At 51.3% G+C, this 27,545-nt stretch overlaps 11 protein-coding genes across 11 annotated transcripts; 6 read left to right on the top strand and 5 right to left on the bottom strand.

Annotated features, from left to right (window-relative positions):
• Positions 1 to 105: 105 nt before the first annotated feature.
• On the top strand, positions 106 to 3,312 carry BD324DRAFT_628678 (natural resistance-associated macrophage protein-domain-containing protein). Its single transcript, XM_022016135.1, has 11 exons — positions 106 to 308; positions 382 to 412; positions 601 to 712; positions 785 to 995; positions 1,092 to 1,224; positions 1,279 to 1,368; positions 1,423 to 1,471; positions 1,526 to 1,899; positions 1,953 to 2,141; positions 2,194 to 2,271; positions 2,322 to 3,312. Exons 1-11 carry the CDS (start codon positions 262 to 264, stop codon positions 2,934 to 2,936), a joined length of 1,929 nt encoding a protein of 642 aa, XP_021870492.1. The 5' UTR covers positions 106 to 261; the 3' UTR covers positions 2,937 to 3,312.
• Positions 3,313 to 3,322: 10 nt separating this feature from the next.
• BD324DRAFT_492952 (hypothetical protein) lies at positions 3,323 to 4,581 on the top strand. The gene is made up of 5 exons (XM_022012937.1): positions 3,323 to 3,616; positions 3,725 to 3,771; positions 3,819 to 3,941; positions 4,018 to 4,343; positions 4,402 to 4,581. Exons 1-5 carry the CDS (start codon positions 3,532 to 3,534, stop codon positions 4,469 to 4,471), a joined length of 651 nt encoding a protein of 216 aa, XP_021870491.1. The 5' UTR covers positions 3,323 to 3,531; the 3' UTR covers positions 4,472 to 4,581.
• Positions 4,322 to 6,539, bottom strand: BD324DRAFT_628676 (pyridoxal phosphate-dependent transferase). Its single transcript, XM_022016134.1, has 6 exons — positions 6,379 to 6,539; positions 6,110 to 6,316; positions 5,295 to 6,028; positions 5,152 to 5,243; positions 4,724 to 5,100; positions 4,322 to 4,668 (listed from the first exon to the last, which is right to left on the bottom strand). The coding sequence occupies exons 2-6, from the start codon at positions 6,166 to 6,168 to the stop codon at positions 4,557 to 4,559; spliced, it is 1,374 nt and encodes a 457-aa protein (XP_021870490.1). The 5' UTR covers positions 6,169 to 6,316; positions 6,379 to 6,539; the 3' UTR covers positions 4,322 to 4,556.
• A 601-nt stretch (positions 6,540 to 7,140) lies between these two features.
• On the top strand, positions 7,141 to 8,457 carry BD324DRAFT_628666 (Alpha/Beta hydrolase protein). Its single transcript, XM_022016133.1, has 7 exons — positions 7,141 to 7,273; positions 7,370 to 7,540; positions 7,586 to 7,682; positions 7,730 to 7,933; positions 7,988 to 8,066; positions 8,120 to 8,221; positions 8,280 to 8,457. The coding sequence occupies exons 1-7, from the start codon at positions 7,180 to 7,182 to the stop codon at positions 8,361 to 8,363; spliced, it is 831 nt and encodes a 276-aa protein (XP_021870489.1). The 5' UTR covers positions 7,141 to 7,179; the 3' UTR covers positions 8,364 to 8,457.
• Positions 8,458 to 8,462: 5 nt separating this feature from the next.
• BD324DRAFT_492879 (hypothetical protein) lies at positions 8,463 to 9,491 on the bottom strand. Its single transcript, XM_022012936.1, has one exon. It carries the CDS (start codon positions 9,172 to 9,174, stop codon positions 8,590 to 8,592), a length of 585 nt encoding a protein of 194 aa, XP_021870488.1. The 5' UTR covers positions 9,175 to 9,491; the 3' UTR covers positions 8,463 to 8,589.
• A 1,301-nt stretch (positions 9,492 to 10,792) lies between these two features.
• On the bottom strand, positions 10,793 to 11,738 carry BD324DRAFT_628652 (hypothetical protein). The gene is made up of 4 exons (XM_022016132.1): positions 11,473 to 11,738; positions 11,320 to 11,406; positions 11,133 to 11,264; positions 10,793 to 11,094 (listed from the first exon to the last, which is right to left on the bottom strand). The coding sequence occupies exons 1-3, from the start codon at positions 11,538 to 11,540 to the stop codon at positions 11,174 to 11,176; spliced, it is 246 nt and encodes an 81-aa protein (XP_021870487.1). The 5' UTR covers positions 11,541 to 11,738; the 3' UTR covers positions 10,793 to 11,094; positions 11,133 to 11,173.
• Positions 11,739 to 13,020: 1,282 nt separating this feature from the next.
• On the top strand, positions 13,021 to 13,796 carry BD324DRAFT_651623 (DNA polymerase delta, subunit 4-domain-containing protein; the record flags this gene model as incomplete). The annotated part of the gene is made up of 5 exons (XM_022018363.1): positions 13,021 to 13,065; positions 13,112 to 13,406; positions 13,461 to 13,496; positions 13,546 to 13,655; positions 13,716 to 13,796. The coding sequence occupies 5 exons, from the start codon at positions 13,021 to 13,023 to the stop codon at positions 13,794 to 13,796; spliced, it is 567 nt and encodes a 188-aa protein (XP_021870486.1).
• An 88-nt stretch (positions 13,797 to 13,884) lies between these two features.
• On the bottom strand, positions 13,885 to 16,537 carry BD324DRAFT_628638 (major facilitator superfamily domain-containing protein). The gene is made up of 16 exons (XM_022016131.1): positions 16,259 to 16,537; positions 16,180 to 16,205; positions 15,987 to 16,117; positions 15,772 to 15,892; positions 15,677 to 15,695; positions 15,551 to 15,606; positions 15,372 to 15,498; positions 15,284 to 15,322; positions 14,901 to 15,224; positions 14,800 to 14,829; positions 14,661 to 14,749; positions 14,564 to 14,599; positions 14,339 to 14,513; positions 14,251 to 14,300; positions 14,149 to 14,199; positions 13,885 to 14,104 (listed from the first exon to the last, which is right to left on the bottom strand). The coding sequence occupies exons 1-16, from the start codon at positions 16,321 to 16,323 to the stop codon at positions 13,908 to 13,910; spliced, it is 1,536 nt and encodes a 511-aa protein (XP_021870485.1). The 5' UTR covers positions 16,324 to 16,537; the 3' UTR covers positions 13,885 to 13,907.
• A 1-nt stretch (position 16,538) lies between these two features.
• Positions 16,539 to 20,916, bottom strand: BD324DRAFT_628636 (putative alpha-mannosidase). Its single transcript, XM_022016130.1, has 10 exons — positions 20,725 to 20,916; positions 20,593 to 20,639; positions 19,767 to 20,533; positions 19,356 to 19,699; positions 19,219 to 19,303; positions 19,067 to 19,159; positions 18,953 to 19,011; positions 18,454 to 18,890; positions 17,289 to 18,399; positions 16,539 to 17,216 (listed from the first exon to the last, which is right to left on the bottom strand). The coding sequence occupies exons 1-10, from the start codon at positions 20,768 to 20,770 to the stop codon at positions 16,792 to 16,794; spliced, it is 3,414 nt and encodes a 1,137-aa protein (XP_021870484.1). The 5' UTR covers positions 20,771 to 20,916; the 3' UTR covers positions 16,539 to 16,791.
• Positions 20,917 to 22,109: 1,193 nt separating this feature from the next.
• Positions 22,110 to 25,891, top strand: BD324DRAFT_642547 (fungal-specific transcription factor domain-domain-containing protein; the record flags this gene model as incomplete). Its single annotated transcript, XM_022017492.1, has 11 exons — positions 22,110 to 22,202; positions 22,258 to 22,933; positions 22,987 to 23,849; positions 23,905 to 23,947; positions 23,998 to 24,170; positions 24,224 to 24,451; positions 24,514 to 24,669; positions 24,722 to 24,746; positions 24,796 to 24,999; positions 25,060 to 25,723; positions 25,780 to 25,891. The coding sequence occupies 11 exons, from the start codon at positions 22,110 to 22,112 to the stop codon at positions 25,889 to 25,891; spliced, it is 3,237 nt and encodes a 1,078-aa protein (XP_021870483.1).
• Positions 25,892 to 26,361: 470 nt separating this feature from the next.
• BD324DRAFT_628625 (hypothetical protein) lies at positions 26,362 to 27,544 on the top strand. Its single transcript, XM_022016129.1, has 3 exons — positions 26,362 to 26,834; positions 26,932 to 27,061; positions 27,129 to 27,544. Exons 1-3 carry the CDS (start codon positions 26,609 to 26,611, stop codon positions 27,268 to 27,270), a joined length of 498 nt encoding a protein of 165 aa, XP_021870482.1. The 5' UTR covers positions 26,362 to 26,608; the 3' UTR covers positions 27,271 to 27,544.
• The last annotated feature ends 1 nt before the right edge of the window (position 27,545 follows it).

The following is a 27,545-nucleotide window of genomic DNA, read 5'->3' as shown; positions in this document are numbered from 1 at the left end:
CCCAGTCCAGCAATAGATTGGCGACGATGAGCACGTTTTTTTCCCCTAATGGGTTTTTTACTCTAAATGGCCGCCGGATCTAATCCATTACGGTAAACACTTGTTCGATCGTACCATTCATCCCAAACGAGAGATCAACGACGACGACGACAGGCGACGGACTATCCGAGGCGCTCTGGACAGTGTTTTAGCTTTTGTCCTCAACAGCTGCAATTGATCTTATACCGCTGGTTCGCTGAGATTAAGAGGATAAGCAGCGTCATGCCTTCCACAGTCAAGAGTCAAGACGTCTGGACGTTTTTCAAACGGTACGTAAAGCTGTCGGCCCCAACTTGAGCGGGGCGTTTGACGCGACCTTCGAGCTGACCTGTGCACATTCAGTCATGCTCACTTTCTCGGTCCTGGCCTGGTTGTGAGTTATCTGCAGCATCTCTCGAGGGAATAACAGCTGTGACCCCTCAACTGACATTTATTCATTCTTTCGCTGCTGAACTCCACCTACTTGTCATTGCTGGTGCTCCGGTCCGGATCGCACTCCCTTTCCATCATCTCATTCTCCTATCAACTGTTCCTCTACTACCCCGCTGTTGGTCCATACAGATCGCATGCGGCTTTATCGACCCCGGTAACTGGGCTACCGATCTTCAAGCAGGTGCAGACTATGGCTACAAGCTTCTCTTCATTGTCCTACTCGCAGGGCTCATAGCCGTGGGTGAGTGACACGCTTCCCAGCCCTCCCATTCTCAATTCCCACTTGGAGTCTTGCTGATACCTTGCGCTTCAGTTCTTCAACTTCTTTGCGTTCGACTAGGTGCCGTCACATCCTCTTCTCTTCCTGCTCAAACCCGTCAATTATTCCTACGATGGGAAGCAAAGTGGCCCAGGTGGAAACGATGGCTTAGAGCATGTCTTTATTTCCTCTATGGATGTGCAGAGCTGGCTATCATCGCTACGGACTTAGCGGAGCTTTTGGGAACCGCCATCGCTTTGAATTTGTGAGTGGGAGCGGAGCGAGACATCACCTCCTGAGCATGGAATCGTCTGTCCATTCGCGGCTTTCTGAATTTCTGCTCACGTCTGACTCGCCTCAGATTATTCCCCAAGCTCCCTCTGTACGCCGGTGTCCTCATCACAGCCTCGGACACTCTGCTCGTACTGCTATTCTTCAAGTCTGATTCTGGGCGCCAAGGCATGGTCTTTTTCGAAATCGTCATTGTCTCCTTGGTGAGCTATAAACGAGAGAAGTCTGGCGACCTTTTTCAGGCTGACCCGTCACAGGTCCTATGCGTCTTTGCAAGCTATCTTGTCCTACTTCACCTCGTCAAGCCAGACTGGGGACAAGTCTTTCTCGGATATGTCCCGTCAAAGGTGAGCACTAGTGCATGTGCATGCCCTGGTCTCATCACTTACACTGTCTTTCAGACTTTGTTCCAGCCAGGAGCGCTCTACACCGGTGTTGGTATCATCGGAGGTCAGTCGTCTATTTGACATGCCGTCTTGACGTGGGACTGATAACTAAATGTAGCCACTGTCATGCCCCACGCACTCTATCTCGGCACATCGCTTGCCACTGTCGATCGTCTTGGACTGCTACCCATCGCCCCGACTCGACAAACTCGATGGACGTACAAGCTACCGTCCCTCTTCAAGCGAGCAAACACTCAGACGTCGACTAACGAGAGGACTGAGATTGAGTTGTCTGATGGCCTAGATGGGCTTGCTGGACCAAGTCGTCCATCTTCATCGCCTCGACCTGACGCTACCCAAGTTGGTCGTTCGGCGCGAGACACGGAAGAAGCCAAAGATGCGGATTTTGACATGCGGATGAAGGAATACGAGCGGGAATTGAAAGCTTTTGATCGGATCAACTGGGTCGATCTTCATCTCTGTCATTTCCAGGTGAGGTCACAAGGTCTCGCTGGCCTTTGAAAGCAAGCTTACCCGCTACTCAGATTGATACTGCTGCAAGTCTCATGGGTTTCGCCATGATCATCAATTCTGCCATTCTCATCGTGGCTGGGGCTGCCTTCTATTACGGAAACGACCGGGGCGGGGACTCTAGTCTTCAAGGTGCTCACACGCTGCTTGTGAACTATCTTGGCTCGGCGTCTGGAATCATTTTTGCGCTCGCTTTGCTTTGCGTGAGTGGTTCGGCAACTGTTTTCAGGCCGGAAGATTGATTCTCTGCGACAGGCTGGTCAAAGCGCATCCATCACGGCTACGCTCGCTGGCCAGGTCGTATCAGAGGGGTTCTTAGAATGGAAGACATCTGTGAGTCATGATAATTGATTGAACCAGATGGAAACTGACCTATCCCGCAGCCCGTGGTGCGACGTGCAGTCACTCGACTCATCGGTGTCATCCCGTCGGTCATTGTCGCTGCTGCGATCGGTAACAACGGCATCAATGCGATGCTCGTCGCATCTCAAGTCATCCTCTCGATCATTCTTCCGACGGCCATCTTACCATTGGTCTATCTCTGCTCCCGCAAGGACCTTATGACGGTTGAAGGCCCAGAATTCGAGGAGAACATCTCACCTACAGCGGTCGAGACGCCTTCATGCTCGGATTCCAACTTTGATCTTCCTGTCGAACCCAGTAGCTCTGCTGGACCTTCGCGTAACACAGCTCTCAGACAAACACTTTCACCAAGCGGATCAGCGAGCTCCATTCATTCATCTTCTACCATACGAAGACCCGCAGCAGGTGCGCGACAGGATAGCGATTGCATCATTGGGAGCGAAGTTGAAGGCAGTGAATCGCTGGAACGTGCCGTATCTGACGGCACCGCTACTGTCCCTCGATTAGACTCTGTACGAAGGACAAAGTCATATGCCAGTCCAATGTGGGTCACTGTATTGGGGTACGTCATGTTTGCCATTATCGTGCTTGCAAACATGTACGTCATTGTAGAGTTGATCTTGGGAAACGGATAGGGAGAGCGCCGAGATTGTGTGGACATTGCAGTGGTCCATTATGTTGATGGGTCTCAACAGAGCATCCCCTCCAACCACTTGTATTCATGGCATACTCATACCGCAATGCATGCTACGTATCAGATCCCATCTCGAGACTAAACGAGAGAAGTAGACCTGACAGGGAGAGCCAGCGTATCACCGAGACACGCGAATGATACAGCGCTGTGAGGAGCCTGCATGACCAGCACTCGGTACAGAAGTCATCAGAGGGTCCTGACGTTACTCCTCTCACTCATGAATCTGTCAGTAGCTTCTCAGTCACTGCGCGTGTGCAAACCTAGAATATATCTCGCTGCGATCAGGAGGATCAGATGAAGTCAAAATACAACCTCGGAGAAAGGTCGAGCTCATTCCCCGAATCCTGATTTAACCATTTGATTCCTCCTATTCAGCATCGACATAGACACGAGTTCAAGACAGAAGCTATTCGAACTTGCGAGAACCGTCCTGTAGCTGCTCAAGGAGGGACCTTGTCCGGTGACACCAGGCTTCCTTAAGGCTCGATCGACTCTTTGACACTCTACTCGTTCACGGACGTTCATCACATTGCATCATGGCCCTCCCTTGGAGTGATATCATTACGTCTGTGTTGGTCATTGGAACGCTGTACCTTCTAGTAAGGTGGTTCTCGAAGCGAGGTGAGTGTCTTGGCACATCGTCAGTCATTCGTATGAGCGGATCGTCCCCATTGCGACTACTTCATGATTCGTTTCTTGCGAGCTCTCACTGATCGTGCGAGGGTGCAGCATCGAGCACTCCGAATACTGGTATCCGAGGTGTCAACTTGTCCATGGTGAGCTCGAGTTTTGATAGGATGCGTGAGCTTACATGAAACCCCAGGTTGAGACGGTCAAGTCGGCCTTTCCAGACATCCCAGCGCCTAATATCATCTACAGTCTATCAAAGACCAGGTCGGCCCAAGCGACTTCTGAAGAGATACTTGAACGAGGATTCTTACCGAACGTGAGTCGCCTTGGATTTTTGCACCTTTGTCTGTTTGCCTCTGCTCAGACTGCTCACTCTACTCGGCTTCTTTCAGCCTCCAGCCAGCTTCGAGGTCCCGTCTTCACTACTGCCTCCCTCCTCTACCCAACCGGTTCCATCGTCTGCCCAGAGCAAATCCGACGCTAGCTCAAAGCCTCAACAATCCCTCATAGAACGGTACGGACTCTCTTCTCAACTCCCGACTCGGAAGGGTAAAGAGAGGGAGCATGTGGGAGATGAAGATGCTAGTGGTCAAGCGGGCCCTGTGCAGGAGGCTTCGCAGAGGCAATCGAGCACAGGGGGGAAATGGGAAGATACCAAGGAGAAGAGGGAGATGGATCTAAGGCAACGGAAAGAGAAGATGATCCTGGAGGCCAGAAGGTGAGTTGCAAGACGTCGTGTCTATGTGTAAGGCAATGTTGACCATATTTTAACGCAGGCGCATGCTAGAGAAGCAGGCTCAAGCTGAAGCAACAGCTGGTAATACAGAGCAGCCCACAGAGTCATGATGACACTGTCGCCTCACGTCTTCTGTCGATCCTGGATGTACTTCTACTGTTCGCTTGTCCATGTCTCCCCTGACCGTGTCGACAGTCAATCGTCCACCACCACCACCTCCTCCCCGAAACCCATGATACCGTTCATCTTATGCAATCTCGGCCCAAGCTGTCTCACTGCCTCATCATCCACATTAGCGATTGCGAATCTGAGAAGACCAGGGCGTGAGGGATGATCGCTTCGGACACTGCGTATTCGCTCACCTCAACCACTTGTCCTCTCTCAATTGTTCTGTACCAGCTCCTTCCAGCGCCTCCAGCTCTTCTCCACTCGGGCAAAAGAAGGACCCAGGTAGCGTCAAAACTCCACACTGTAGCGAAAGCACCTTTGCAACGTCTTCACTGCCCAAGCTCTTCCGCTTCCTACCAAGAGCAGAGGAAGCAGTTTTGTAGTCCTCTGGAAAGGCGACGTAGGCATAGAATCCACCCTGCGAAACGACTTGCCATCCCGGGATTGAGGTGATGATCTCTGTGAAAAGTCTGTGACGAGATTGTAGCGCTACGCTGGAAGCTGTGAGAGAGACACGGAGAGATGGCAGGAGGGAGGCCAATGCGATCTGCGGCGGACGGGGTGCACATATCTGCATATTAAGGATTTAGGATGGGGTCACAGTGCGCCTCTTGTTACTCACCTGCATACAATCACAGACAGTAGCGAGATGGCGGAGAAGATCGGGAGAAGCTACGATACTTCCTAGACGATGTCCGGGTATCCTGTAACCCTCTGAGGGTTGGGTGTTCAGCGGGCCCGGCTGATACAAGGAGCCGAACCTACTGCTGAAGCTGCCCAACGACACCAATGTCTCTCGCCAGTCCTCTCGATCGAATAGATGGTGAGGAGGGCCATCCACAAAATCTCGATATGTCTCGTCCAGCACAAGAGCTACTTCGAATTCTTTGGCCAGGTCATACCAATCTTCCAACTCTCGAGGGGAATACACTGCTCCGGTCGGGTTGTTCGGCGTGACTAGGCAGATCATACGGGGCCTGGTGCTCCCCTCAGATTGCCCCTTTGCCGTCTCCAGATGGTCACGAGCTGCCGAAATCGATGGTCTGAACCCGCTCTCTGGTTCGCAAGGGATATAGAGCGGTTTGACAGATTGCATGGTCATCACCATCGAGTGATTAAAGTACGCTGGCAGAGGAAGCAAGACAGAGGATGTTGAAGGAGGACACAAAGCCATAACGAGAACGAGGAAGGCCATGTTACAGCCTGTAGTGATGCCAATGTCTTGTGCTGACAATTTCGAGCTCTTGCGGCCTGACGAGCTACTGCTTGATCCCACTCCGTACTGGACATTGAATTCCTCTGCTAGAGCCTCTCTCAGCTCGATTTCTCCGAGAATAGAGCCATACTTTGCAGACCGAGGATCTGACGATGCTTTGGCTAATGCTGCCAGGACGGTCTCGTCCGGTGGGTCACCTGGTACACCTTGAGACAGGTCGAGGAGGGGCAACTCGGGATTCGAGGCGAGATATGACGTCGCCCATTCTCGAGCTTTGGGTATTCTGATCACAAGCCATCAGTATGGACTGAATAGGTGATGGAGATCATGTCTGGCGTTCCTCGAGCCTGCTCATGCGACTCACGGCGGCGCTGTTGTAGCTGTCACGGCTGGTGCGATTCCAAAACGCAGAGCGGATGACATGATGAACTCGAACGATAGAAAGGAATATTGACCTGTAGGGTGTCCTGAATGCCAGCGCTCGTCAATGGTCCTCTTCTCTCGGATAGAGCGTCCCGTCGGCTCGGTTCCTTTCGTAGCAGATGCGACCGCGATCTAAGATGTACAGAGCCTGGGATGAGTATATGTCAGAATGATCGACTGTAGAAACCGCGAATGATTTTCGAAACTGACCTCCACCCTTCCTCCTGTTGAAGACCTAGAAACCATAGACCAATCCGGTAACATGGCTAGAGCACCTGCAAGTGCTGCTTGAGTGAACCATACACTCCCTCTCTCTCCACAGAAACATAGGATGGCTGCATTGGCGCGAGGCCCGCCTGGAATTCTGCCTTGTATGTAGTCTGTGGCACTTTTGCACAAGGGCTGGGGTGCTGAGTGCTGAGTCTCGGCACAGAGCACGCATCGAGCTCTTTGATTTCGAGCAGAGCTTCTCATCTCATAGGAACATTCTTCGCCAGTCCAGCGCCGTATAAATTACTGTCCCAGGATCAAATGAAGTTGGTTCACCGAGGGCATCAGATTGAGGCTGAATCTCATTCCTAGATAGAGAGACATCTTATTGTGTAGGCGGAGTCACGGCTTGTATCGGCCATCCTAACCTTCACTCCAGAACGCCCCACTTGATTGCTTCGGTTTGCGGTACCCAGCTAGAAAAGACGTAAATGTGACTGACTCCCTGGCGCCGTTGGACCTCAGCAGTCGACGACAGGTAAGCCTTCGTCCCTTCCTGAAACCGCTCCGGACACATGGTGACGAAGTCCAGTCTTCCATGTCACATGACCGTAGGGCGATCGTCCATGATCTCTTACCCTATCCTGAGCGTGATCATCTTCGGGTTCGATGCCATGCATAGACAACGGTGTGTCCATCCTCGGCCGATGTGCCACAATGCCCCATGAAGGAGCTCGGTATCGGTCACCTCCGATGTTCTGTCCTTACGTCAAGAGTTAACCGGGGTCTCAACAGATATATATGGCACTACGTTTCGCTCCACATCAGAAGAATTCGATTCATAGAACGCTCTCAAAACAGCCCAATCACACTCTCGTGGATACAATGACTGACTGTGAGTACCGAGACCGCTCGTGCCCTGCTACACCCTCGCACCTGACATAAATCGAACAACCGCCTCCATCTGATCGAAGGCTAACAATCTTTGCAGCATCTACATCTGCCTGCTGTAACCTTCCTCCCGTCGAGGCAAAGTACACCAACAAAGGAGAAGAGACTCAGTTCTGTGACATCAAGACTTACATCACGGGTCCTAAAGACGCCAAAGAGGCCATTTTTATTCTCTACGATGTCTTCGGAATGGCCCCACAGACTCTCCAAGGTGGGTGATGATAGAGTTTCCGATCTGGCTTAAACTCTTCATCAGCTGCAGATCTCCTCGCATCTCAGGGGTTCAGAGTCTATGTACCTGATCTCTTGATGGGAGAGTATGTGAAGCCGGAATGGTATAGCGGCTCAGAAGAGTGAGTCTCAAGTGAAATTCTTGTTCACAGCTCACAATTTCATGTAGGGGCAATCAGAAGCGACAAGAATACTTTTCAAGATTCCCAGGATCTACATCATCTCAGTCTGAGCAGGTATCAAAAGTCATCACGGCCATCAAGGCTGCCGGACAAGACAAGATTGGTCTCGTCGGTCTGTGCTGGGGATGGAAGGCCGCTGTGTTGGCCAAGGAGCTCAATCAGGCCTCTGCACTTGCCGGCAACCACCCATCGTGAGTTATCATCTCAAATCTTGCGGCCAATTCTTACTGAGCATCGTGTTCTAGTATGACAGCCAAGGACGATGTGGAAAAGATCGACATCCCTGTCCTTCTCCAGCCTTCGAAGAATGAAGATGCCGAAATCGTGAGTCGCTGAGCTCTGGTCGCGATCCAACAAGCATTGACTGAGCCATCTAGATGAAAGCCATTTACGAAGGAATGGAGAAGAAATTGCCTGGAAAGAACAAGTTGACCGAGTTCCCCAACAGTGCTCATGGGTGGACAGCTGCCAGGGCTGACGTGGGTTGCTAAACTCTTCGTATCGCTTCACAATTTAGCTTACTGACTTGAATCATAGCTCGAAAGCGAGGAAGGACGAAAGACCTACAGTGATGCCTGGTCGGGAGTCGCGAGCTTCTTCAAGACCCATCTCAGCAGCTAGAAAATTCTTTGGTGAAACAGTTGAATTATCTGTCGGCAATGCATGTCGACTGAACTGACACGACACGCCCATCGGTGGAGTGCCATTCCGAGGCAAATGTTTTCCTAACGCTCTTACCTGGTCACGCTTCTCTCGCAAGCGGATGAAATCTTCGAAAATCATCTGTCACAGGCGACTTGTCTTTCAAAAGGAATCTTGAATCTCTCTCTAACGGAAGCGAGTTATCTCACGCGATCCGATGCATTTGCCAGCATTCTACATCGCTAAATCTAGTCCGCCTAAACGTCGCCCGGTGGGTCTGACGGACCTCACGCCGCCAGCTCCTCGTGTGTTTGGCCCTCCTCTTCCCCAGGCGCCTCTCACAATCACGATGTGGTGGCCTGATGTTGTCCTGGTCAGTGACAGGACCGATGCCAGGCTTCCTTTTGTTCCTCTCAGGACTCACAGATTCAGACGCAGCCACGACCACGGGATTGATCTCTCCTATAATCTCATCCAGCTTGTCTCGATCACCGTCCCCTTCGGTCAGCTTGGCCCTTCGAGATTCAGCATGGGTTTTGAGAGTCTTGGAACTCCTCCCGATGATCTTGACCAACTCCTGCCGGGTGTGTTGTCCGTGAATATACATGTCAAGATTTCTCTCCGCAGACCCACGGCCGAGTTCACTATCGTCAGTAATAGTGCGCTTGGTGGCGTCATCATGGATGGTACCAGCGATCCTGAGGCACGACTCGAAGCTCTTCACGGCTGCGTTGAACGTCATGCTTGTCGAGGCGTCAAATGTGTCAGTTTCGGCTCGTTTTGACGACATGCTTGTGTATCTTGGCGTCAACTGGTCAGCTGAGTATCAGGTACTTGTTGATGACTGGTATGTGTCTTTGGATGTCGCGAATTTATATATTTCTTCCCTCATAACCTCCACTGATCATGTGGGACTTCGGAGAAAGGACAGGATGGAGGCGAGGGGAGGGATGAGAACCGCGGCAGGAGGAGAGGATAGGTAGGGGAGAGTAGGCGTATCGTTCTCGCGACAAAGGATCGGCTGTTGCAACATCGAAGATACTCCCACCCCTGTCTCGGAGTCTGCCTGCCACGCCTCTACTTCCGGTGGGCGTCACCCCAGTACCTCTATGTGGGACACTTGCCTTCTTCCGTGAAAGGGAAAGGGTGCCAGCAGCCATGAGCATTTTTCAACGCTGACACACAGATAGAAAGGGAGAGACACAGAGAGAGATAGGGGAATGTTGGAGCCCTCGTGTGAAGACCGAACGGTCGCTGCGGGGTGATCAAGCTCGTTGGGGCAGAGTACATAACATCGACCATACCTAGATGACACAGACGGATCAGGGGCCCACTTGCTGTCTGTGATCAGATGCATACTGTTGTCTCTGGTAAGAAAGTCTCCTCTGCCAACTCTTACTTCTCTGAATGCTCCGCCTTGGTCTCGGCCTCTGCTACCTCGCTTGACAGCGCCAGAAGCTCCGGTCTCTCATTTACTGGCCGTCAGGACCTCGTAGTTCTTGCCATAGATCTCTTTCAGGACTTCCGAGTCATTGCCGCTGACCGTTCCAGATTGATCCGTGACAATCGAGTCAATGCTTTGCGCAGCTCTTGAGACAGTATTCTTGACATCGCTCTCGTCTTGGATCCTATCCAGATAGGCCTGGACGGACACCTTCGACTTGCCTAATTCCTGTGAAACAATATCGAACACGCGGCTACGCACAGTCGAATCTTTCAACGTCTTTGCCGAGCTCTCACATTCGGTCATGAGCTCCAACGCCCTGGCCATCGTCGTCGTCCCCAAACTGTCATTCTTTGTTTGTTTTGTCGATGTAGAATATTGGCGCCAGGCTTGGTCTATTCTCTGTACTTTGTGGGTGCTAGACGATGATAAGAATGGGATGATGTCCTCCAGAACCCGGTCAACACCAACTTCTTATACTTGTGATCAAGGCCTGTCGATACCAGTCCTCTTTTGATCTCAACAACAAGGTCACGCTGCGTGGGAATGGCTCACTTGAGTCAAAAGGAGGTTAAGCTACTGATTCCCATGACGGCTAGGCTGAGTGCGGTATCTAGCGGCGTGTATGTGTGGCCGCGTTAGTTGTGCGGAGAAGACTTTCTGCAGCATAGTGCCAGGCTATTCCTCTGCTCTGGTAATCCGCTCTCGGACTCTTGTTGAGCATTCCCACGCTATGGCTCCCTGAAGAAGACATGAGCGACCTTACAAGGGATTCACAGTTGTCGCCAATGAGCCATGACGATTCGCTAGGTGTGGGAAAAGGGACCTCCCAGATGAGAAAGGGGGGTCATATTCGATGGTCGCGCAGCATGTCAGCTCCAGACCTCAATTTTAGTGACTGGACTGTAAATAGCCGCCAATGGGTCAGGTATCTGAGGCTTCCCGCTAATAGGTCATCGCGCAAGTATGAGGTGGCATGCCAAGCTTGAACGTAGACATGCATCTTCGTGCTGGTATGAGGGACAGGGAATTTCCTATCAGACCACATGAGAGGTCACGATGGCCCCTTTGCCAGATTGATCTGACTTGGCTATCGGTCGGTGGTGCTGAGGCGAGTCGGAGGAAGCCAAAGTACTCCAAAGAAACCAAAAGATTCGGAATTGAAACGTCGTGTCTATCGGTAAACATGTACAATGTACTGGATCAGTCCATAGCCAAATGTCTTTTGCCCCAAAAGGTGAAGGTGGGTATACTAGAACTGACGTTCTGGAACCTCAGTCTCATGCTGACGCGGGCGAACCCACTATTACACCTTCAGGGTATCATTTTCCTGGGCGAGTTTGAATCAAAAGTCTGCTTTGCTTCCTGGATTTGAAGATGCTCCAGAGCTTTCACGGATGGCCACAAAGGACTGAGCGAGCGACGCGGGTTTGCCCCTTGGGGTATGATCAACACTTGGTCCGCGCAGTCTCGAGCTCGACATCCACTCACTTTCCATAGTGCCTCTGCTTGGCTTCCGAGAGCTTTTGTGTACAGGGAGACTGCATCTGGTCGGTAGGGGAAATGGTTGGTTTACTGCTGCGGGAAGGAGTCAGCACAAAGCAGAGTATAATATCAGGCCTGAGACAGACTCCCGGAACTCACTTTGCACGAGCAAACTTCTTCGCTAGGAGAGCCTTTTGACCGAGTCCTGGAGCGGGATCTTGTCCCATTGGGAAGTGATTGGCTGGGCAGCATCAGCGTCACTTCCTTTGGCTTTATTCAGGACATCGTGATAGATTAGAGGCAGCGTCAAGGTGTCCTCAGTGAAGAGTGCAAAGTCATGCAGCGCCCACCCAGTGAGATTTTTGCCACCCTGCCGCTCATCCAAACAGTGCTTCAACTCACTCTGAGCATTTCCTAGAGGCTTCTGCTGTGGAAGGACCTTGGCTTGTTGAGCTGGATGATGAAGAGGTGAGATGTTTGGAGAAGGCGTATCTGGTGTGTGTCCATGTCCGGGGCTAGCCTGTGGAGTGGAGACCATGATGGATGTTGATTCGTTAAGGGGTGTTTCCGAGGAGGAAGCAAGCTTGGATTGGATGATGTACCGGGGGGCGGGGGGGGGGAACAAAAAGGTTCGGTAAGGACCTGGATCTAGGACAGCTGTAGCGAGGGCGGACTGAGCGGTCTGGAGAGTTCTATTCAATCGTCGAGGAGGTGGTGGTCAGCCAGCAACAGTTGATGACGGAAGACCGACGATGTACAGCGTTGAAATGAACATGGCTCATGGGTTGGTTGATCCTGTTAAGCGCGACTGATTTTTACACGATTATTTAAGCTAGAAAAGGATTGAAAGTGGCGGGCGGACTCAGTCCCAAGGCTAGTACTACAATCTTACCTGGACCTCTGTAGTAGTGTAGTTGACCTGGCGGAAAGAAAGCTTACACGGGAGCGGGATTGTTGAAGTACAAACTCATGCTTGGTGTCAAGTGGTCTGGGACCTTATTGGCCTAGGCACAGGATGGTCAGACATAACCTCGGGTGATAGGTTGGGTTGAGTCAAAAGGTCTGCCAAGAAGGGTCAAGCTGCCCTTCTCACATCGATGGGCTATACGTGCATGCACGTGAACCTGACCGTAGGGATTTCTACTGACGTTCAATAGCACCTAGATCGCTTCTAGGGTCCAGCACGGGGGCATTCAGGTTCAACGCTGACTCCTGCAAGGTGATTTACAGACTTATGAACCTGCGTTTTATCTCTCGTTGAATGGCTGCCATTGTCGATCTCATTTACTCACAGTAGTGCTGGGTATACCATCTATACCTCTTGGACTTGACCCATCTCCTCTCGCGACCATGCTTTGTGTAAGGGGATGAGCTGACCATTGAATCCCCGGTTGATTAGGTAGCCACGCCCCAGCTTATATATTCCTTGATCGGGTAATCTTGCCACGTGACATCTGTTGAGCCACCCCGAACATGACGATTCCGGGTTCAGTTGGACCTAAGCAACTCATCCTCCATCCTCATTCCATTTCCCCAATCATCCTCTGCAGTGCCCAGTGCACCTCGTATATCTCTAGACGAGAGATCGAGATATCATCCTTCAATCTGAATCCCGACTGGCTCAGGATCAAGCTCTCCAACATTCCATCGTCCCATTCAGCTTCAAGTTCTCCCCTGTCCTACCACTTCCCAATTATATCGTGCACCATGCCTCCTAAGCGATCGACCAAAGCTAAAGCAGGCATGTCCCAGGTGAGCTAGCATTTAATCGAGATCGGCCGAGACTCATGAGATACAGGCCCCGCTTGCATTCCAAACGCGTAAACCAGGTGGAACCAAATCCAAACCGAAAGCCACTGCTGGTCCTTCCACTTCCCGATCCCCTTCTCTCAAGGCGTCTGCCTCTGAATCGTCCATTATCCGCGATGATGACGATCGAGATGACAGTGAAATGGCTATCCCGCTTCAAGCTGTCGATTCTCAGCCGACCGTTCAAGATAGACCAGGATCAAAGAGACAGTTGGACGTAAAGTCAAAGGAATGGGCTGGAGTCATCAAAAATGCTCACAGAGAAATGGGGGGGATGCAGCCGAGTGAGCTTTACTCGCGGTATTCGAAACTTGCTCATAGCTGACATGATGGTGTAGTCCATGCTGGCCCTGATACGCATAACGAGATACACCGTGAGCTATCTTTCTCGTTCGTCTGGCATTGAGCTTCAAACCTGCCCAGATGTCCTCCGCATTTTCGACATGACATCAGCTTACGGACCTTTCATCGGCGTGACGAGGCTACAGAGATGGGAGAGGGCAAAGAAGCTGGGGCTGAATCCACCAGAAGAAGTGAGCAAGCATGTGCCCTCCTTGCAGGGCAGTCGTGCCAATATACTAATAATCTTAAAGATCAAACGTATCCTGACCACTCAGCAAGGCGAAGAAGACGTCACGTATCGTGAAAATGTGCTTCATTCGTGGCTCGGATAGGTAGACATCGTCTGATAGGAATCATGTATGAGAAGAAGCAAGGTTGTAGTATACTAATCGCAAAGGGCACCCATTATATGCATTCACAGTCTATCGTGTCCTGCCCGAACGTCAACTGCCGTCCTCGTCCTCTTCCTGGATTGCAGTATGTCTATTGACGACGCTGCTGTCGGACAAGATGATTCTACCTTGACGACTATGAGACCAGATGACATAAGCCATGGTGAGGCCAGATATCAGACCTAGGATCAACAACGTGAGATTGACGGGAGTGTACGACCCGTTAAGAGGGCCCTTCGTGAGCAGGTCTGATATGGTGTCAGACGGTTCATTCGTAGACTTGCAGACTCACCCAACGGAGTGAGAACGAAACCAAAAACCCCAGATAGAGTCATGCCGAGGCCTGCGGAGAAGATGAGACTAGTTCAAGCAACCCTTGGCAGACAATGCTCACCATACACGGTACCAAACGTCTGAAATCCAAAGACCTTGGCGCCATAATCCCTTTGATGTTAATCCGATGTTGCTATGCACTTACTCACGACATGGCAGTGTAGAACAAGGGTCTAAAGACGACCAAGATCCCAAGCCCAATGAGTTGAGGCACAGGGCCATGCAGAAGTGTGAGCCCTCCGAACAAGACTCCCATGACCGTCATGACCAGGACCGTGACGATTAAAGGACGTGTGTCGAGCAAGTAGCCGATTGCCGGGATGGCTAAGGGAAGATTGTGTGAGAGAAGGATCTGCAGGCAAGCGACAACTCACAGACGAGGCCTGCAAGAGGGAGCAAGAAGATGAAAGCTGAACAAGAGTGATTAGGGTCAGACACTGACGATCCTACAATACAGGACCCAATACTCACCGTCGTTAAGCTTGTCCGCCAAACCCTCGTCCCCGGTGTAATAGACCAATTGTGAGCCGACAGTCGTCAAGTACCAATTGATCCGGGTCCTATGAGGGACGATCAGAAGAGCTCTGAGCGCGGAATCTCTCATTCTCACATATGAACGATCACCATGAACTCCATCGCACTGTAAGTCACGCCAGTTTCAGCTCTGTGTGGATGACCATGGACACGCCACCCTGCCCCGCTAACACTTACAGCCACCACTTGCTTAATACCTGCTTCCCCGCTCCGAGACCGAACAGAGCCCCTACAATGGGGTCAGCTTCCCCATCCTTGCCCAAGATGTTCTTGACGTCTTCGTCATTCGCAGCATCATGCACGTCGTACGAGATACGAGAGAAGGAGGAGGAAGCTCGACGGCGAGGAGGTCTCGCTGGAAATTTGCGATCCCTTGCTGAGCCCGATGGTGGGGGCAGAGTCGGTCGGACGGGCTGATCGGGGAGTGAATCGTCTCCAACTTTGCTGTTAGGGCGCTCGTACGCGACTGCTGGGCCGAATGTGAGTTGCTGGATGATGAGCCTTTGGCCGATGATTAGTTGGTCGGCAGACAAGGTGACAGACGGATGATGGCAGCTCACAAGCCTGGAATAACGGCATAGCAGAGGAAGAAGACGCGTCTGAGAGATCCATTAGAACCATCTTATTGCTGAGCAGAAGCATTCTCACAGGCTCGTCTTACCGCCGAATCGGAAGTAGGCCACTTTGTACAGGCAGATTGACAAAGAACTGGCATCGAAGGCGCCAGTTATGGACCCAAGGATGAGGCCTGATCGGCTGGGAAATGTATTACTCACTGAGATTGAGCAGGAGTGAGCGACCCGAGAGCCGCAACAGCATCTACTCACGGTGAAATTGAGCGAGAAAGATGGCTGGGGAGCAGAGACCAAGGAGGGCGAATCCACTGAAAGAGAGATACAGAGAAAGATGAGCAAGGGCGAGTGGGATCGACAGCACGATGAGAAGCAACGTACGCAATATATGAGTCAAAGTCTGCGAAGAAGTCAGCTTCGAATCGAAGAGCAAAGTTATTGAGGTGTGCTGAATTCAAGCGAGGACCCCTACTCACATGGCTTCACGATACCCAGTGAGAAGAGAATGGATCCTGTCATACACAGTACAGCACCCGTCAATGTAGCTGCGCGAGGTCCCACTCGATCAAGGTACGTGCCCATAGGTAGAGCGCCGATCTAGGGTAGAGGGGCCTTTAGCAATCATATACACCCTGCCGAGTGAAACCCCCTGATTGGGGAATATGACTTTGACCAATGGTACAAGACTTACATTGTTCACGCTGCTAGCGATGATGAATAGCTGATTGAGCTTTGTATCCTGTTTCTTGCACCTCTCTTGACCATTGCAATATTCGGAGTAGACTCCTGAATCGACCAAGATAGGTTTGAGAGCTGCGAAGCCTACCAGAATACATTTCAGCCAATCAGGGGGGCGGCTTCATCGTAAAGCATGGATAACGAACCGAAAACGATGCCAACGAGAAAGAAGCTGAGGGGGTACTGCGTCAATACAGAAAAGTTGGCGTAGATGATTCGACAAACCAGAAAATGACACTTGATCCCGCTTGAGCTAGACGCTTGGTCCTTGATACCTCTGACACCTCCATGATGGTCTTCGATCACCAGAAATTTGTTCCTCAAGCGAGGGATGTCGATGGGGGCTCAGATGTCTAAGAGTAGATTGTCAGGGTACAGCTCGTCGTCCCCTCTTGAACCTCCACAGACGAAGCGAGGTTGAGATCTACTCCCACTGCTCCCGATATCTAGAAGCTTTGTGATCGGGGCACTTTGCACCAGATTCCGATGTCCGAAGAAATCCTGATGACATGAGGCAGGGGGGACATCTCCGAAAGGCCGGAGCTAGAGCAGGATGGGGAGAATTACGTTATTCCGTCCCAGGCTGACGGAGCATGGAGCCTTTGGACGTGACACGTGGCGCCGTGGCATGTATACAGCTAGATACGCGGCTCAGAGACGAGAGTTGCATCGACGCATTAAGGTAGACACACATTCATGGTATAGCTTATATATCCCCGAGTCGTCTTCAGTGACTCCTTTTCTGTTCCCGTTTCTTTTTACAGCTCGATCCATCCGTCCGCCTGGATAGAAGTGTCCTTTCGGGCTCCTCCCCGGACATTCGAGGAAGGACCAAGAGTCAACCTGACAGTCTTGATCTCGTAAGGTCTGAATTGAAGAGGTATCTCCGTAGCTCCTCCGTTTTTGGAGCTCTGAACATGTTCTAGATTCTCGAGATTATCTTCAAGGATATTGACCAGTTCGGCCTTTTCGACATTGAGGCTTGGGTCCACGACCAGTGTGGATCTACCTTGACCACCGAGCTTTTCGTACAATCTCACGATGATCGAGTCGGACTTGCCATCGCGATCTTGTTCACCTCGCTTGATGGTCTCTAAGAAGACATTCCTAGCACCTTGGATGGTGATAGGCGTGCCAGACACAAGGGTATGAATAGAGGCAGAATCGGAAGTCATGCTTCGGACTGAAGGCGAAGGAAAAGAAAGGGATATCAGCAGCTGACATCACATCGGGAGACTCGGGACACGAGACTCACGACTCAGAGGCGCATTGAAGGCGTTGGCAGCTTGAGTCACATCACTCTCTGCAAACGTCCCGACGTGAGGGTAAATTGCCCAGTTGATTTCATGCTTGTGCATGTCACACGCTGGATCAGGGTTCTTTGGTGATCGAAGGAGAGAAAGTCGCATGACGTTGCCATCGACGGCATATCCATACTTGGAATCATTGATGATGGCCACCCCGTACCCGTATTCAGAGAGATCTCCGAATTTATGCGCACAAACCTCGAATCGAGCCTGTTCCCAACCAGTGTTTCGGTGTGTCGCACGTTGGATCGTACCGAATTGAATGTCATAAGTGGCATTGTCAGATCGAATATCGACAGGGAGTTCAAATTTGAGGAATTGGTGTGCTTGTTTCCAGTCGATGAATGCCTTGAACCTGACCATGCCTCGAGAGTCCGAGCTTGAAGTAGCATTGACTCCGTCGAGAGAGATTTCAACTTCAATCTGCGTCTTGTCGAGATAGATGCTTCCTCCTAGGGTGGTTCGAACTGGTCCGTTCTCGAGGATACGAACATCTTCGAACTTGAGATGACGCTGCTTTTGCAGATGGAAAGATTCAACCTCCCAAGCATCGTAGTCGTTGGGCAAATCCTCCATAATGACGAAACCTCCAGTCTGTCCGTGAGGGATAAGTTCTCGTTCCGAAACGGTATCGTAGAGGCTGGTAAGTCGTCCATCTTTGATGGTGACTTTGAGGGTCTCATTGTTGAGCTCGAAAACGTCTACCCCGGTCTGAGTAGCGAAAACAGAAGATCGAACTTTCTTATCGAGCGTGACGGCTCGAATATCCGCAATGTTCTGCTCATCACTCTTGACGACAACATATCCAGTCTCGGTGGCTCGGTTATACTGGGATACGACCGATGCAAGTGCCGAATTAGGTCCACAAGGCACAGCAATGACTTCTTGTCTAGCTTGACCAGGAAGAGTGTTGACGGCAAAGAGAGAGTCCTCGGAGATTCGCTTGACACTGGCGAGGTCAGAGGTCGAAGCGGCATAAAGGACCTTGTAGGCCTTGGCGATGACTTCGTTCAGGTCTTTGGCGATCCGCTCGTACTTTGCCTGAGCGTCGTCATAGATCTAATCCGGAGCGTCAATTCGGAAGTCCCATATTGCCTGTAGGCCTCCACTCACCATGGCGATACCACTTCCGGGAAGGACATCATGGAATTGACACAGAAGCGTATCTTTCCATGCTCTGTCAATAACTTCGAAAGGATATTTATAGCTTTTGTCCGCAAAGCTGGCCATAGTAGCGGCATATTCAGCCTGTTGAAGGTGAAGCTCGCTCTTTCGGTTACCCTTCTTGATGATTCCATGGGAGGTGTAGCATCCACGGTGAAGCTCAAGGTACTGTTCACCTTTCCAATTTGGCAGTGTCGCGCCATTTTGAGTTTGAGCTCGAACGGCGTCGAAGAATTCACCGAAACTTCCTCCCATCTTGACGAGTGGGAATTGACCTCCTGCATCACTGGACTTGCCAACAGCTCGGGCTCGTCGAAGCGATTCCATCATGAGGTCTTGGGGACCGCCACCACCGTCCCCGTTACCATAGAGGTAGATGGCTTGGTCTGAAGGCGGAGTTGGCGTAAGCATACAGGCTTTGTTCTGCTTTTCAGACAGATTGACGCACCCGTGACATCGAGATTCTTGTGTCCAGTCATGGACGCTTTGATCGAGGTGAAATCGGCTCTTTAGGCACGCACATCAGCACAAGTGTCAGGCAAAGGTCCGCCCACTCGCTCACCTCGCTCCATAGTTGTTATCGGGTGCAATGTGACTGAGGACCTGACTTCCGTCCAGACCGACCCAGTTGTACGTTGAGTTGACATATGGGTTGCTTTATCGACTTGGTCAATGCTCGTCCCTCTCTGCATGTGTGTGCCCCACAGCACTCACATGGCATTCCAGGCAAGTTTGATCGTGAAGAAGTCTTGAGCTCCAGCCAATCGGATGATTTGAGGCATCTGTGCGTTGAAGCCGACTGGTGCCAGGTATGAGGACAGGTACCTCTCCGTTCGGACGCTCAGACTCACAAGTATCAGGTAACACGCAAGTTCCCGAACGGAACCCAAATCGACTCTCAAAGTATCTCTGACCGTACAAGAATTGCCTACACAAAGCTTCACCCGAGGCCATGTTGGTGTCCATTTCGACCCAAGTACATCCTACAGGTTGGAATTGACCAGTCTTGACTTTTTCCTTGATCCGTTCAAACAAGTCCGGGTAGAGCTCTTCGAGCCATTCGTACTGTTGAGCCTGGGTGACTGAGAAATGGAGCTCGGGGTATCGATCCATAATGTCAAGTTGAGCTGACCATGATCGGGCAGACTTTTGCTGAGTTACAGAGAATGGCCACAACCAAGCGGTATCAATGTGACTGAGAATCAAGGGTGTTAAGAAGGGGTGCCGACTTGAGTGGGGATGGGAGACTAGACTCGACCTACCAATGACCTAGAGCCCATACCGTTCCATTCTGCTCTTTCGCATTCTCACTCTCCTTTGCAATTTGTTTCTCCCAACCTTCTCCCAGAACCTGTTGAGCAATCCTTCTACCCTTTGCCAACGTCGATAAATCGTTCGCATCAAACACATTCATAATCTCATTGGCGGTCCATTCGGCTTTCCGGCTCAGGGGAGAGTCGGAAGGGATGATCTGAGTCAATTCCCAAAGGGCTTTGAAATCGTACATCAACTTGTGAGCTTCCATATTGGGGACGACGAGATCTGCCGTGACGAGTTTATACCGTCTATTCGGATCGGATTTCCCCAATTCGTCTCTGCTTTGCCCAAACATTTCATTACATGATGATTCGATGACCAAGTCGAGAGTGCCTCTCTTTCTCGCCTCAGGGGGGATGATGTATTCTGCACGGCGCATACCGGGGTCTGCACCGCCTGTCAAACCGTGCAAGACGAGCCCATCGGGTGTATAGATCAATCCTTCACCAGAGCAATCGAATTCGAAAGAGATTCGCTCATAGTGATCCCATTCTTTAGGAATGTTCAACGAGATCTTGAACCAGTGGTTTGTCCATGCAGGCCCGAAATCATCGCCCTTTTGCGTGGGCTTGTACTTTTGATTGATGGCTTCAGAGAATGGAGGTTTGGAATGTCCAGGAGCAGACCAGACAGAGACGTTGACATGCTTTCGATCATCTATCCGGTGTGTCCACAACACAGAGGAGAGGTTGTAGTCTGCAAAATTACCTCCCTGAAAGTGAAGAAGTCAGTAGGAGATTCTACCCTCCGGTCGGTCCGAGCTCTACTCACGATGAAATGAGCCATTCGTCCATGAACATCTTTGAGGTGCTTGACACCTGTTGAGCGGGAGGGGGCGTAAGTTGAGTGGGGGCGGGGCGGGCGGACATCCTCGCGCGGGCGGGGGTCCGCATACGAACTCACCATTGCCCCAGACTTGACTCTCATAAGTCTTTCTAGAGTACGCCATGGTGAAAGTGAGCTAGGATTTTCAAAGATGTAAGATGAATCTAGATCACAAGCCAACAAACAATCCCAGATCGGATGTCCAGTTCATATCTTCCAGCGATGCTCAAGATCAATAATAGTATGGTCCTCCTCCCGGCTAATTAATCTGGCTGATTTTGGATCTCCCAAAAAAAGAGTGGGCCGCCTCTCGCGTCTGAAGCGGTTTCCCGAAACCGCCGTGCGCCCCCACTCAGCTGTACCAGCTCTTATTTCCTCTCGGCTCTCTAAACCCTGTCCGGTTCTGGTCATCTCTGTCTCGATCCGCTTTCTAAGTACCCGCCGGTTCCGGTCCCATGTAATTCCTCTGTCCACCGCTATGGTACTCGAAGAATCACAGACTGCAAAAGTGGGCCGGCCTGGAATACAGACTTCCTTTCGGACATGACCGTTTGATTAAATCAGATCTCATCAAAGATGATGATAGCAAGGTTCGGTGACCAAGTCGTGGACAAAGAGCTATGGACATGGTAGACGTCAAACTGCCGTATCAAGTCAGATCAGTCAGGCAGGCTGTGCAATGGAGTCTTTCAGAGCCTGCTGCTGTGAATTCGCCGAAGATGTATACATAGATCTGGTTGTCCCAATCGCTCGGTATTTCGGCCTCCGGTAAGGCCGAACGAGCAAGCAAGTCGCGGTTACCCCTTCACAGGTCGATCGTGCTGGAACCTTGTCTGTCCGACGTTGCAGCTCTGATCATGGTCAGGTCATGAGTCTCGTCTCTGACTGTGCAAGACCATCGATCTCTTGGGAATGTAGAGACCCATGCATGCTGCCCATTCCCAAGTCGAGCTCGCTTAGGCTAAATGAGATAGGCGCCACCCAGAGCGTGCGGGTGCGCCTATCTACATGCTCAAAATTACGAGTCTCGGTCTAGTCGGCGAGACTTTGACGGTCGGTCGACCTTTGAACAGCCATACGGGGATTGCGCACGACGTCTTGTTGACAACATACTCCAAGTAAAGGAAGGGCTTAGGCGACCACGAAGCATCATGACGGGGGGAACCGAGCAAGCATCGAGCTCGACGCAGGCAATGGATATAGGAGTGGATGGATCGGGGATAATCCCGAAGTCCGAGGAATCACACGATGATCAAATTGATGGTGGTGATGAAGGAGATGGGACACGGACACCAGTAGGATCGTACTCAAGGGGTCAAGAGCACGACAAGGGGCTAGGTGGAGGAGCAGCCGACCTAGGATCCCAAGCAGGCTCCTATTCGGGCAGTCACGAGATCAACATGGGAAATGGGAACGCTGCGAGTAACAGCAATCTTGACATAATGGATGACGGTCTCGACTCGATGGACAGACTATCTATGGACAAACGTCCTCGACTTCGACTGGCTCACGCTTGTGATAGATGTAGACGGCGGAAGATACGTTGTGATACAGAGGTCAGCGACCCCCTTTCAAGTGGGTTTTGTTCGAAAAGCTGACTTTGTCCTTTAGCAACCTTGTGGACCATGCAAAGCAACCCAGAACGAGTGTACTTTCAACGCCCCACCACGACGTATGACCAAGCCCAAACCGTCTTTTGCGACGGGGTCAGGACTTGGATCCAGTGCAGCGGCTGGGTCTGGGTCCGGGTCTGGTGGATCAGGACCTAAATCATCCTCTTCGTCTGGGTTCAAGAGGCCCCATGGAGGGGCAGGTGACGAATCTCACAAGCTGGGTACAAAGTCAGCAACGAGTCAGGCCAACCTCGAAGCTAGACTTGCCGCTTTGGAAGCGATGCTGGGCGATGTCCCGCCAAAAGTCCACAACATGTACCTTTCGACATTGGATGCAAAGCTCAGCGGAGCTGATGGAGCGGGATCATCCATATCTGGGCTATCGGCCCTTGACCAGGCTCGCCAGCTCCAGAATACTCTCCACGGGGTCTCAGCCACATCTGATCCGTCCTCCTCTGCTTGGCCTGGCGGATCTCTCGCTCCGACCACATTGGCTGCATTCGCCAATTCTAGATCTAGGCCACATGCTGGATCTGGGAATCACCTCGAATTGAGACATGATTTCAGAGGAATGAAGCGGAACGAAGGGGACTTGAATGACGTGACCAAGAGAATGGAAGGGATGAGTCTCAGTTTCTTCTACGAGGATGAAATTGGGCAAGCAAAGTGGCAGGGCAAGTCGGCAATATAGTCCAAAAGTGAGGAGCGAGCTGACCTATCGCTTCAGGATCGACCTCTGGTTTTCCACTACTGTATCGATTGACCGCCAACGAAGCTGCTGATTCTGACCTGGGATCGTCGCAAGCTGGTGTCACTCTCGAGGAAGAGTTCCCATTCTTGAATAACGATCTTTCCCCAAGTCAAGATACACCTTCAGACGGAGCTTCCGACATCCATCGAATGTCCATCTCCACCAGTCATACAACTGCGGGACGTGGCCCTTCACCTGGTGCAGGCACGAGCTCTTCCGGAGGAGGTGGAGGAGGAGGCGGCGGCGGCGGTGGTGGTGGTGGCGGTCAACGTCGATCAACTTCTCCATCCACCATGAAATCTCGTTTCTTTCCCGATCGAACACCTAGGCCCCATCAGACGCTCAACCCTGAAGCCTCTTGGAAAGTTATAACTGGCGTTATCCCACCTGATCTTATGGATACGCTAGTCAGATGTTATCTCTCGACATCCCATCTACTCTGGCCATTCCTACACGTTCCGTCCTTTCTTGAAGATTATGCCAATCCTCAACAATGGGGAGAACCCGGATTCACATGCTTCATCGTGGCCGTTTGTACCCTATCATCGAGACACGTCGATGATCCCCGTGTGAGGGCCAACCCGTTGGATCCATCGACGGCGGGAAAATCATACTTTGAATTATTCAAACGACTTCGAGATCTTCCTTCGGCAGACAGACCCACATTGTACTCCATTCAAGCTGCTTTCCTCGCTGCTATTTATGCTTTTGGGCTGGGCAACCTCAGCAAGGCATTTGCACTCCAGGCGGAAAGTATCACACTGTGTTTGGACGGCGGACTACACAGGAGCGTCGATGGGTATGACCATTTCGATGCGATCGAGAAGGAGACGAGGAAGGTGAGTCTAAGCCCACCAGGGAGAGGACCAAGTGTCTTGCTGACGATTGCTCCAGCGAACCTTCTGGTCAATCTACTCTTGGGACAAGCAGTCGGCAGGTGAGTAGCAAAGACGAATCAAATATTATTGGCCGCGCTGAGTTGCTCAGCGCTCTTTGGCCGGCCGACCATTATCAATCTCCGTGTGACTGACACGCCTGAGCCACTCGTCGTGGACGACGAGAATCTCACGGCTGAAGGGATCAAAGAGAACCCGAGTCCGACCCAAAATTCAAGGATGGAGGCGTTTGTAGCGACTATACGCCTACACGTGGTGCTGGAGGTGAGCGGGCAAGCGGCGGCAGGCTGTGCTGGATCCTGACATGGCAATCACAGGGAATTCTCGATATTGGCTCTGTTGCATCGTCTTTCCCAGACTCTCCATTCTTGTCCAAAGCTGCCGCTCACCTCTCCAAACGACATCCTCAGATTGATTCTCTGGAAGAAGAGGAAAAGCTCGTAGAGGAATGGAGACGTATGCTGCCAAAGTACTGGCAATACGACGCGGATACGACGAATTCAAGAGACCCGATAAGGATCACTCAGGCTGAAAGGCTTCACTGTGTGAGTATCAGGATGTGAAAATCTCGCGGAAACTTGGCTGATGCTAGACGTTTCTATCCCAGCTCGAACACCTCGTGAAGATGCTCATTTACCGACATCAGTTCTCTGGCTTTGTTAATACGCCTGCACCAAATACGGAAGAGCGGACGAGACTTTTGGACCTGTGTCGAAAAGCTATGCAGTGTGCTTTGACCATTATTGCGGATCATGTACATATTGTGAGTGGCGTGACGCAGGATCGGAGTGATCTGACCCATCGGGGGCCTACAGAGTCAACGTGGCATGATGACATATTGTGAGAGGGACTGAGGAGGTGTTCGGACACTGATTGCTTCTCCTTACAGACGGTGTCCATGTCATCCATCAACTTGCTCAAGCTGGTCGGACTCTGGTCGCTGTGGTGCTGAATTGCCGTAACGCGGATTTCAGGCCTCTGATCGCTCCTTCCATCGAGGGCCTTAAATCCTGCGTTGGATTGCTCAGACGATTTTCTGGACGGTATCTCTGCGGATTGCGATCTGCGGATATTATTGATGAATTTTGCAGAAGTAAGCCGCAGCTTTTGTTCGCGCTGCACATTATGCTGAACCCCCCCTGCTTCTCAAAAGTCTGCAACATTCCCGTCGATTCGCCTCGTGTGCCTGATGGAACGGGTCGACCACCTCCAGCGTGGCTTCGACCGGTTCTCAAACGTACTTCGCCCCCTCCTTCTGGTGGTTCTGACAAGGTTGCTGTACCGGTATCGAACCCATTTGATCGCGCCACTACTCCGGATATCATGTCCAATCCGTCCGCAATTATGAGCAACCATGGACTCAGCCTAGATTCTCGAGTCGCTGATCTGGAAGCATTATTCAGTGCCAACACGAATGATTTTGTGGATTTATCGACACTGGCTTCACCCCGGAATATCACTGTGAGACAGGGTGATCAACCCAGTGACGAATTCGATGCATTCGCGTCTACTTCTTTTGGATCAAGCTACGAGACGGCCATGGCGGAAAATGGGAATCTCAATGACACGCTTCAAGGCCAGTGGACCATGTCGCCTACAACGACAACAACCACCACCACCACCACAACGACTGATTTCCAATCGCCCTGGGCTAGTTTGGCCTCTTTGCCTCCCCACAGCGCCACCAGTGGCGTTGGTCTAGAGTACACCACCATGCCCGGTCATCCTAATCAAGGTGGCTTTGGAGGTGAATTACTCGCGGGTGAAGGGATGGACAGTGTATCGGATGGGCTCCAACGTGGAGGTGATCAGGGATTGTGAGTGACAAAACCGAGGGGGGTCAAATGGGTTTTTTGCTTAATTACTTTCCCAGATCCGCTGCTGCTATTTTGAGTCTCTTGGAAGAAGGTACTTTTGACTATGGATCTGTGTTTACGGATCAAGCTCCGTTGCCCATGTTGGTGGATCATCCAGAGGAGGAGTAGAAGGTAGCTGGCTGTACGCCACACCATTTTGATTCCGAGATGTGCGTCATTGCATAATTGAATATATGTTCAATTATGAGGATGTTATTACGGCATTTCCCGTTTGAAGTGGCGTCATTTGAAGATGATCGTCATGTCATGAAAATAAGGTGGAGCGAGTCGAGTGACAGCAGAGTGACGAGCAAAAGCAGAGAAGTCATCAAAGTTGGCGGGATCATCCACACACACAGAGAGAGAGAGGGGAAGGGGAGGCGGGAGGAGGCAGGAGGCAGGAGGTAAGCCATGATGGGGTGGTGGATTCTTTGGTGTCTTTTTCTCATGACATGATGGAATGGAATGGAATTTGATCGAGACTCTGGTGTAGAGAGAGGGGGATGTAGAGAGAGAGATTCCAGTTACCCCCAGTTTACGTGTCTTTCTAAAAAAATAGTCGTCATTGTGAGATGCTTATGTTGAGGGATGACACTAGATGAAACTTGTTCGGGTCTGCTGGCTGGTTTGGTATCTGTCAACGCCTCGCTCTCTCTCTCTCTCTCTCTCTTCTCTCTTGGCTCGCACGGGCACTCACTCCACCGAAGCATCTTTGTATGTGGGTCCAACAGCCCATCCACACAGAGAGATTCACTGGAATATAGAGTAGTCACACCACCTCACTGCTCTTACTCTCTTGCACCTCACACACTCACCCACTCACTCACACGACAGACAACACACATCATGACAGTCACCGCACCTACAACATTCACACCTTCGTCTCCTCCAGATATGGCATCGAGACATATGGACGAGACACCTCCCCCCCTCGTCACTCCGCCCGCCGCCGCTGCTGCTGCATCCAACGCCAGCAAAGCCAATACGACTGTGAAGAGGACCATGTCTTCTCAGAGTGACGGCGATAGGTTGACAGATGAGAATTTGCAGAGGCAGAACAAGCAGATCAGCGGTGAGCTCTGTCCATTCTTTTGATCTTTTCCTTTCATCTCACTGACGTCTTTTTGCTCTCTCTCTCGCTCTATCTCTCTTTTCTCTCATCCTTCCAGATGCCAACGCTGAAGTCGATCGGGAGACGAACGCTATGCCATCTATCGAACAGAAAAAGAGAACATACTCTCAAGACCTATACGAATATACCAAATCACTCGTGGATGGAGTTACGAAGACCGGGCACAGGTGAGTCTTTTGGGTCACCCACCCCATATAGATCGAAAGGTTGGCGCTGACTGATCCGGACGTATAGTAATGGAACATCCTCAACACCCTCTGAATCCAACGATGACGCTCATTCATTGTCACTCTCCACTTTATCAATGAAAGATCAAGACGATGCTGCGCCTGCCCAGGCTTCTGAAGAGATGGCTGCGGTCCCTGCCATTCACTAGTATCCCATCCAACTCTCTACTCTCTCGTACGAAAGCACACATCCAATTATATTCTGTAGATGTCGTTTTGGAATCTTCGCTCACACACCACACCCTGTGACAACCCGCAAACAAACTTGTAACACATCGTTGCGCCTCTCCGCCTCGCCGCGTGTCTCTCTTCTCAGCTGTTTGCTTTCCAGGAAGCCCGAGAATTTTTGTAGCGTATCGCCTTTAGCATGATTCGACCCAACGCCCTGTAGCCTTAGTTTGATGCATCGTCATGACCATAGACG

This window comes from Kockovaella imperatae (genome assembly GCF_002102565.1).
Source record: "Kockovaella imperatae strain NRRL Y-17943 chromosome Unknown BD324scaffold_8, whole genome shotgun sequence".
Lineage (NCBI taxonomy): Eukaryota > Fungi > Basidiomycota > Tremellomycetes > Tremellales > Cuniculitremaceae > Kockovaella > Kockovaella imperatae.
The sequence above is the reverse complement of the archived record's forward strand: the minus strand, read 5'-3'. Positions and strand labels throughout refer to the sequence as shown.

Excerpts from the sequence above, each read along its gene's own strand:
- BD324DRAFT_628678 (XM_022016135.1), top strand. The coding sequence starts at position 262 with ATGCCTTCCACAGTCAAGAGTCAAGACGTCTGGACGTTTTTCAAACG. Across the intron at positions 713-784 it reads CGCAGGGCTCATAGCCGTGG|TTCTTCAACTTCTTTGCGTT; the intron begins GTGAGTGACACG and ends CTTGCGCTTCAG. Across the intron at positions 996-1,091 it reads ACCGCCATCGCTTTGAATTT|ATTATTCCCCAAGCTCCCTC; the intron begins GTGAGTGGGAGC and ends GACTCGCCTCAG.
- BD324DRAFT_492952 (XM_022012937.1), top strand. The coding sequence starts at position 3,532 with ATGGCCCTCCCTTGGAGTGATATCATTACGTCTGTGTTGGTCATTGGA. Across the intron at positions 3,617-3,724 it reads AAGGTGGTTCTCGAAGCGAG|CATCGAGCACTCCGAATACT; the intron begins GTGAGTGTCTTG and ends GCGAGGGTGCAG. Across the intron at positions 4,344-4,401 it reads ATGATCCTGGAGGCCAGAAG|GCGCATGCTAGAGAAGCAGG; the intron begins GTGAGTTGCAAG and ends ATTTTAACGCAG.
- BD324DRAFT_628676 (XM_022016134.1), bottom strand. The coding sequence starts at position 6,168 with ATGTCATCCGCTCTGCGTTTTGGAATCGCACCAGCCGTGACAGCTACA. Across the intron at positions 5,244-5,294 it reads GTCGTTGGGCAGCTTCAGCA|AGGGTTACAGGATACCCGGA; the intron begins GTAGGTTCGGCT and ends CCCAACCCTCAG. Across the intron at positions 4,669-4,723 it reads AGAGAGGACAAGTGGTTGAG|ATTCGCAATCGCTAATGTGG; the intron begins GTGAGCGAATAC and ends TGGTCTTCTCAG.
- BD324DRAFT_628666 (XM_022016133.1), top strand. The coding sequence starts at position 7,180 with ATGGCACTACGTTTCGCTCCACATCAGAAGAATTCGATTCATAGAACG. Across the intron at positions 7,274-7,369 it reads CGTGGATACAATGACTGACT|CATCTACATCTGCCTGCTGT; the intron begins GTGAGTACCGAG and ends CAATCTTTGCAG. Across the intron at positions 8,222-8,279 it reads GGACAGCTGCCAGGGCTGAC|CTCGAAAGCGAGGAAGGACG; the intron begins GTGGGTTGCTAA and ends CTTGAATCATAG.
- BD324DRAFT_492879 (XM_022012936.1), bottom strand. The coding sequence starts at position 9,174 with ATGTCGTCAAAACGAGCCGAAACTGACACATTTGACGCCTCGACAAGC.
- BD324DRAFT_628652 (XM_022016132.1), bottom strand. The coding sequence starts at position 11,540 with ATGGGACAAGATCCCGCTCCAGGACTCGGTCAAAAGGCTCTCCTAGCG. Across the intron at positions 11,407-11,472 it reads AAGAAGTTTGCTCGTGCAAA|CAGTAAACCAACCATTTCCC; the intron begins GTGAGTTCCGGG and ends TCCTTCCCGCAG. Across the intron at positions 11,265-11,319 it reads AAGCAGAGGCACTATGGAAA|GGGCAAACCCGCGTCGCTCG; the intron begins GTGAGTGGATGT and ends TCATACCCCAAG.
- BD324DRAFT_628638 (XM_022016131.1), bottom strand. The coding sequence starts at position 16,323 with ATGGAGGTGTCAGAGGTATCAAGGACCAAGCGTCTAGCTCAAGCGGGA. Across the intron at positions 15,499-15,550 it reads CTTTCTCGCTCAATTTCACC|TGAGTAATACATTTCCCAGC; the intron begins GTGAGTAGATGC and ends GCTCAATCTCAG. Across the intron at positions 14,514-14,563 it reads CCCTCTTGCAGGCCTCGTCT|CCATCCCGGCAATCGGCTAC; the intron begins GTGAGTTGTCGC and ends ATCTTCCCTTAG.
- BD324DRAFT_628636 (XM_022016130.1), bottom strand. The coding sequence starts at position 20,770 with ATGGCGTACTCTAGAAAGACTTATGAGAGTCAAGTCTGGGGCAATG. Across the intron at positions 19,304-19,355 it reads TTGCGTGTTACCTGATACTT|TCGGCTTCAACGCACAGATG; the intron begins GTGAGTCTGAGC and ends ACCTGGCACCAG. Across the intron at positions 18,891-18,952 it reads CAAGAATCTCGATGTCACGG|ACCAAGCCATCTACCTCTAT; the intron begins GTGCGTCAATCT and ends CTCCGCCTTCAG.
- BD324DRAFT_628625 (XM_022016129.1), top strand. The coding sequence starts at position 26,609 with ATGACAGTCACCGCACCTACAACATTCACACCTTCGTCTCCTCCAGAT. Across the intron at positions 26,835-26,931 it reads GCAGAACAAGCAGATCAGCG|ATGCCAACGCTGAAGTCGAT; the intron begins GTGAGCTCTGTC and ends TCATCCTTCCAG. Across the intron at positions 27,062-27,128 it reads GTTACGAAGACCGGGCACAG|TAATGGAACATCCTCAACAC; the intron begins GTGAGTCTTTTG and ends CCGGACGTATAG.